The 7703-nt window shown below is 37.3% G+C and overlaps 1 protein-coding gene across 1 annotated transcript; it reads left to right on the forward strand.

Moving 5' to 3' along the window:
• Positions 1-6935: 6935 nt before the first annotated feature.
• LOC119352270 lies at positions 6936-7475 on the forward strand. The gene has a single exon (XM_037618961.1). The coding sequence runs from the start codon at positions 7060-7062 to the stop codon at positions 7330-7332; it is 273 nt and encodes a 90-aa protein (XP_037474858.1). The 5' UTR covers positions 6936-7059; the 3' UTR covers positions 7333-7475.
• Positions 7476-7703: the final 228 nt, after the last annotated feature.

Here is a 7703-nt window from a genome sequence, read left to right on the forward strand (position 1 = left end):
GTATCAAAAATTGACATAAAAATGGCTAGATGGATATGATATCAGACATTTTTATACGAAAATGTGCAACAAGTGTGCTCTAAACCATGACACAAGACCCACTCATCATCAACTTGTACTACTTCCTGGACCTCCCTGATATCGCCATGGCTGGTGTGACCAACTCCACAAAGAAGATTGGTGAAGCATCTACCACCGCCATGGCTCTGACCTTTTCAACTGGAGAGTATGATTTGTTCATCGCGTACTTACTTATTCATGTGTTGGCCATAATTGCTGCTATCATAGATTTAACTATTCTATGTCTAGTACGTCTCATACATTTATCTACCAATATGAGATTAATATTGTTGAAGTATCATCAGATTTATTTATGAATTAAATTAATCAGGAAATCGGTAATATGCCCAGCATAGAAGGAGGAGGAGGGTTTGAGGACTTTCATGTACCTCAGTTGTTGGGGGGGAATACATTTGTGTTCTTGCTTGTATATGCACCCTATATGATGATTTTTTTAAATATTTTACTAAAAAGACAAAATATGTAAGAACTGTTTTGACAAAACACTTGACTTACTTTTGCACTAGTAAACAAAACCAAGGAAATACTAATGAAAATGAAACGTTAGGCAATTACCTCAATAAAATGCACAACAAACTTTTTTATATGCAAAATTGACATAAAAATGGCTAGATGGATATGATATCAGACATTTTGATACGAAAATGTGCAACAAGTGTGCTCTAAACCATGACACAAGACCCACTCATCATCAACTTGTACTACTTCCTGGACCTCCCTGATATCGCCATGGCTGGTGTGACCAACTCCACAAAGAAGATTGGTGAAGCATCTGCCACTGCCATGGCTCTGACCTTTTCAACTGGAGAGTATGATTTGTTCATCGCTTACTTACTTATTCATGTGTTGGCCATAATTGTTGCTATCATAGATTTAACTATTCTATGTCTAGTACGTCTCATACATTTATGTACCAATATGAGATTAATATTGTTGAAGTATCATCAAATTTATTTATGAATTAAATTAATCAGGAAATCGGTAATATGCCCAGCATAGAAGGAGGAGGAGGGTTTGAGTACTTTCATGTACCTCAGCTGTTGGGGGGAAATACATTTGTGTTCTTGGTTGTATATGCACCCTATATGATGTTTTTTTAAATATTTTACTAAAAAGACAAAATAGGGAAGAACTATTTTGACAAAACACTTGACTTACTTTTGCACTAGTATATAAATTTTCACGAAAAAATACAAAAGTTGACCTCACAGCAAAAAAGACAAAATTTATTTGCTATTATAGGTCACTATTCACACTATTTTAGCAAAAAAAATTCTTTTTTGAAAAGAAGTCAAAGGGATATTTTCCTTTTGTGAATTTTTTCTTAAGAGTACAATAGAAAGTCAAGTTTATTTCAAAAATATTTTCAGGAATTTTTGACTTTTTGTTGAATTACTAATTTTTTTCCCATATAGGGTGTAGATGTCCCATAGACCACAAATCCTCCTCCAGTTGTTGGGGCCCAAATTAGGATGGAGTGCTAGTACAAGGTTAGGGGTGGTGTGCTTGTTGCAATAGGTACTAGCAGTAGAACTTACAAATAGTTTCTTTTTCCTAAGTGGTGGCTAGGGCATACACCTCCCCTCCAAGCATCACTTATGGGTATATGGATTCGCCTCCCCTCCGCTTGCCTCTCCGGTGCTCGGTGGCATTGAGGAGAATCGTGTCTCAACTTCGGTTAGTAGTTTAGGTTTAAGGTTTTTAGTCCTCATAGGGGTGGCGTTCAGGCAGATTCATCGTACAAGTGGGATACGAGAGAGGGGGGAAGTTAAGATTGCATGGACTTTGTTACACAGGTTGAACCTGAACCCTATCGCTAACAACCTAATAAGTTTGTTTTGAAGGAACCAGAAGTGATTTATCCCTAATAAGTTTCTTCTTTGCAGTCCCATTTGCAATTATAGGCACGCCACATAGAATGCACGCATGATGTTTTTGCATGTGAACCAAACGCGTAGAAAACCAACACCGGGGCAAGACATATCGACCGCAGACCATCGAGGTATAGTCCTTTGGGAGATAGAGAGAGAAAGAGAGAGAAGGGGGGAGAGAGAGAACCTCAATGGGCACCGTAGATTATCAATAAGCACAACATGTAATGACCTTGAGATAAAGTAGCAAAGAGAATTGCAATTCCAGCTCTAGAGAGGCAACACTAGCGAGCCACAACACCAAATTTAGATGTTCTTCTCCCCGTGCATGTCTCTTCCCTTCACGATGGAGGCAAGAAAAAACTTAAGATGAGGGGTGAGAATTCACACTCACACACCACCACCATCCTTTTCAACCCTACCAGGGGGGAAAGACATGACCGGGTCTCAAATCCAGTTAGCCGGCGAGCTCCGACCACCCTAGCTCCAGCCCTCATGACCACAAGATGGATCATGAAGAGCAGGAGAGTTAAGCCACGATCAGGTTTATTTGGCACAAGATCTAAGCCCGCCTCCCACTCACCACTAGCCATCGTGGTTGCCGAAGATGGTGGGGAGGGAGCCAGCATGGGAGGGGAAGGGAAGGAGGGCTCTAAAAACATGTTCTGGTCAGAGCGAGAGCGATGTCATGGGGAGGCATAACACATTTGCCTTTCCAATTCCCGTTGAATGACCAACATTTTGGATTTTGTCCTAGGGTCATTGAAGCAAGAAAAATCAAAAAATAGGTTGACTTTCCAAGAAAATTAAAGTTCCTTCCAAGTAATTAACTTGATCAATAATATCATAACAATTACTATTCCGATACATGATTGTTCCCCACAAATCTCTGTTAAGATATTTGCTAGGCACATATCATAGAGCTCTGTATCAAAATATTTAAAGATACTACTAAATCAAACACATAGCATTATTTGTGCATCTAAGTGGCACAAAATTTAATATGTATATGGATCCAGACATACTAAAATATTTTTTGCATTTTCTTACATTTAGATTTAATTTAAAATAGTTCAAAACAAGTTTCATAAAATAACATAAATTGTGCAACAAAATGGAGTTAGTTTAGCATTATAGTAATTTCAATTGTACAATAGTTATATTTAAGTTACTACTTGTGGTTTATGATGTTAGTATACCCGAAAAAATAGTTAAAATTGTTTGGTAATGTTATGTCAAACCAAAAAAAAATATGTATAGCCATTATGTTATTTAAAAAATAAAAATATTTAGTATAAATAAATAATAACCAATTTTATAAATGACATGCCTAGTAAAGGTCATTACATGTCTGGCACCTCAGTACTCGAAGGCACTTCATGTTATACTAGACATATCGAAATCCTACCTCTTTTGTATCTTTTACTTTCCAGTCTGTGATCTTTAATTATGCCAATCAATTTTGTTTCCAAATATGTTTTATTCATTTTTTGTCAGAGAGAGCTCTATGTACAGCGTATAGCCTGCGCAAGCGCTATGCTAGTCTTCTTGGACTAGCTCAATACGAGCGTAGTCGCCTCTTTGACTTGACACGGGTTCGTTCAATAGTGCGTATGTGCGAAAAGAGATTTTAAAAGAACATAAATCATATCTACAGTCATAAAAAATAAATTCATTGTACATATAAACTGATTTCCAAAGTACAATATCGCTTAAATAAAAAATTGAATTTCAACATATGATGCAACTATTCTGATTCATAAAATATATGTTCGTGTACTTAACAAAATAATTTCAATAATCATAAAAAATGTTCATGTTGAACACTCACGTTATATGTTCATATATATTTGACCAAATTTTTGTTGTTAGTTCACAAACCATGTTAATGTTGCTCAATATATTTGTTTTTATGTTTTTTGAGATAATATATGTTTTGATAGTTTGAAGAAAAATAATGGATCTTCAAATATAGTTTGTAGTTCACAAAAGAAATATAGTTTGGGCCAGTTCTTTTGGGCGATTCTCCAAGAATCGCCCACCTCCCCAGCTTCTCGCGGAATCGTCACACCATAATTTTTTTACAATCCTATATAGTTAAGGTCTAATTAGTTAGGATTGTACAAAAAAATGGAGTGGCGATTCTGGGGGAAGCTGGGGAGGGGGGGGGGGGCAATTCTGGGAGAATCGCCCAAAAGAACTAAGTTTTTTTGCTGGTGATATATGTGTTAAAGTTGATGTAGTGAACATTTTCCATGCTACGAGAATTAAAAAATAAATAAAATTTATCATTATATCTTTTAAGAGAAAAAAATTGTTCGAATGTTGTCTAATAATAACTACTTGCTTTATATCGAATAAAAAATCACTAGTGCTTATAAATAAGATTTTCTAAGTCGGCTTTTAAATATACACTCGTAGTTTCCTTAGTTTATAAGAATTTCAGCTGCCTTGAAACTGACATGAGAGCATGACAGAGATTTAGAAATGCACATAATACACCAAAAATATTATAAAAAAAAGCCAGCCTCTTGTTAGAAAGTCTATAAGAAAGTAGCAAGAAAATTATTAGAAATTTTGTTGGTCTTATTTCCCTTAGCTAAAGAATATTTATAGAGAAAACATGTAGACTTGCACGCTGGGGAAAATTAGCCACTAAAAAGAAAATGAAGAATTATTGTGTTTCTTTCTTGATCAAAATACAGTACTACTGCTTAGTAAATCTTGGCACCTTTTTTTACGGAAAAAGCTTTGACACCGAAAGTACCCTTTTGAGCTCGAGCTCAAATGAGTTTGGATGAACAGTAAAATTGAAAAAAAATATTAAAAAATCTGATTTTTTTTTGGTAAACTTTGACAAATGTTCTAAGTGTAGGCAAACTTTTATCATGAGGTCACATTTTTGGAAGGTGTGGCAAAAAAAAACAAAATCAGTGCTCCAAAATGCTTCCGAAAGTAGCATTTTCAGATCATTGATTTTGTTTAAAATAACATAAGGTTTGCAACAAAATAGAGTTAGTTTAGCATTATAGTAATTTCAATGTTATAATATTTACATTTAAGTTAGTACTTGTGGTTTATGTTGTTAGTATATAGTAGTGAGAATAGTTAAAATTGTTTGGCAATGTTGTGTCAAACCAAAAAAAAATATGTATAATCACTATGTTATTTTAAGAAGTAAAAGTGTTTAGTATAAATGGATAATACCAAGTTTCTAAAATGCATGCCTACCTAAGTCCATTTTGGATTGGTTTTTTTAAGACAACTTTTCACATAAAAAAATATGTCCAACAAAGCATTTTTTTGGGTCTGCCTCACCTCAATTCTCAAAGGCACTTCATTTAAATATTATTGCTAGATATAGCAAATTCCTACGTATTTTGCATCTTTTATTTTACTGTTTGTGATCCTTAATTATACCAATCAATGTTGTTTGCAAATATTTTGGCCGACATTTTGCCAGAAGGAGCTCTATGTACCGCTTATAGCCTGCCCAAGCAACGAGTTGGATCTTGGGGCTAGCTCAATATGAGTGTGGCCGTCTTTTTAACTTGACACAGGTTTGTTCCACAATAGCGCGTGCATGTAAAAAGAGAACTTAAAAACTGCATAAATCATACCTGAAGTCATCAGAAACAAATTTATTGTACGTATAAATAGATTTCAAAATAGAGTGCCGGTTAAATAAAAAAGGGAATTTTAGCATAGCATGTCAGAATTATTCTGATTCATAAAATATACGTTCGTGTATATCAACAAAATAATTTCAATAATCATAAAAAATGTTTATGTTGAACACTCACATTATATGTTCATATATTTCACCAGAATTCTTCTAGTAGTTCACAAACCATGTTAATGTTGCTCACTATATTTTGTTTTCGTGTATTTTTAGAAAATATATGTTCTAATAGTTCAGAAAAATGTTCATGTATCTTCAAATATTGTTTTGTAGTTAAAAAACATATACCCCTTAAATTCTTTTTTGCTGGTGATATATCCCTTAAAGTTGATGTAGTGAACGTTTTTTGTACTACGAGCATTAAAAATAAATAACGGTTATCGGTATATATTTTAAGATCAGAAAATTGTTTGGATATTGTCTAATAATAACTACTTGCTTTACATCGAATAAAAATCAATGGTGCTTATAAAAAAGATTTTCTAGGTAAATAGACACTTATAGTTTTTTTACCGGAACGGCAGGTGCTCTATCTTTTCATTATAGAAGGGGAAAAACTGTACAAAGGCCAAAGTAGCCTTGGGAGGAAAGAACAAGAGAGAAAACCAGAAAAAGAGGCCTGAGACTGGGACGAGCCAGCCCAGCTATACATGTCCACGGCATCCTACTCCCAAGCCTCCCTGGAGGAGGCTAATCTCATCTCTAATAAGAACTTCAGATTCCTCGAAATTGACATGAGAGTGTGGCAGAGATTTAGACATGCACATAATACACCAAAAATATAATAGAAAAGGCAACCTCTTGTTGGAAAATCTACAGAATTTAAAAGTAGTAAGAAAATTATTAGAAATTTTGTTGGGTCTATTTCCTTGATCTAACGAATATTTATAGAGAAAACATGTGGACTTGCACGCTGAGGAAAAAGAGCCACTAAAATGAAAACCAAGAACTATTGTGTTTCTTTCTTGATGAAAATACAATACTACTAGTTTTACTCAGTAAATTTTGGCACACCTTTTTTATGGAAAAAAGCTTTGGCACACTCTTCGTCCATTGCTCGTATCTATTTCTCTGCCGGCTGGCTTGGTCAGTTGGTCTGCTGAAAGAAAAAACAAGATGAGTCGTGGTGGGCAGCTACCTGCACCGGGACGTCGGCAGCGAGGGATGCGGCGCAAGCAAGCAAAGGTGGATCCGAAAGCACCCGGGTTCCTGGAAAACCAGCTCCCGCGGCCGCCTGTTTTGCTCCGCCTCTCCCGTATATAACCCCGTCTCACTCCCACTCTTCTTCCCGTCGACACAAACGAGCATCAGTTCAGTTCTTTCACAACCGCAACTCCGCAAGTCCAGTACTACTAGACATACGCGGCGATCACAAGCCAGTCTCCACTCTCCAGCAAGGCATCAGGACCAAGAAGAAGAGAAGAGATGGCTGGTCCGGCGAAGGCGTCGTGGATGGTGGCCGTGAGCGTGGGGGCGGTGGAGGCGCTCAAGGACCAGGCCGGACTCTGCCGCTGGAACTACGCGCTCAAGTCCATCCACCGAGCTGCCAAGGCCAAGGCCAACGTCTGCGCCGGCGGCTCGCAGAGCACGAAGCAGCTTCCGGCTTCCACGGCGGCCCTGGTGGAGAGGCGGCGAGCGGAGAAGGCGGAGGAGGCGCTGAGGACGGTCATGTACCTCAGCTGCTGGGGACCCAATTAGTATTAGCGCTTAGTAGCATGTAGTCATGGCCTCAGATCAGATTTGGCCGGTTGCCCTGATCGGTTGTAAAGACACCACGATGATGATGATGATGAAAATTTCGGCTAGGAGTTTAAATCACTCAATATCACCCTCCTTGTCCATCCATGCGCTTCTGTGACTATTGTTTGAAAGGCCAGAGGCTGTGTTTGTCAAGAGAGGGTCGGCGTTCAGAGTTAGACGGGAAAAGCAACTTAGCAGAGCGAGGCATACGGAAAACAGAGGAGCTTCATTCAGTTCATGTGCCGATTACCGAACAGCCCAACTCTGAACAAAGGCGTAAAACAGGGGGAAAGAGAAAAGGATTTCACATCTTCTGTGATCAAATTCGA

This window comes from Triticum dicoccoides, chromosome 2A, assembly GCF_002162155.2.
Source record: "Triticum dicoccoides isolate Atlit2015 ecotype Zavitan chromosome 2A, WEW_v2.0, whole genome shotgun sequence".
In the NCBI taxonomy this organism is placed as follows: Eukaryota; Viridiplantae; Streptophyta; class Magnoliopsida; order Poales; family Poaceae; genus Triticum; species Triticum dicoccoides.

Bases quoted from the DNA above. Each gene is read 5' to 3' on its own strand.
- LOC119352270 (XM_037618961.1), top strand. From the start codon at position 7,060: ATGGCTGGTCCGGCGAAGGCGTCGTGGATGGTGGCCGTGAGCGTGGGG.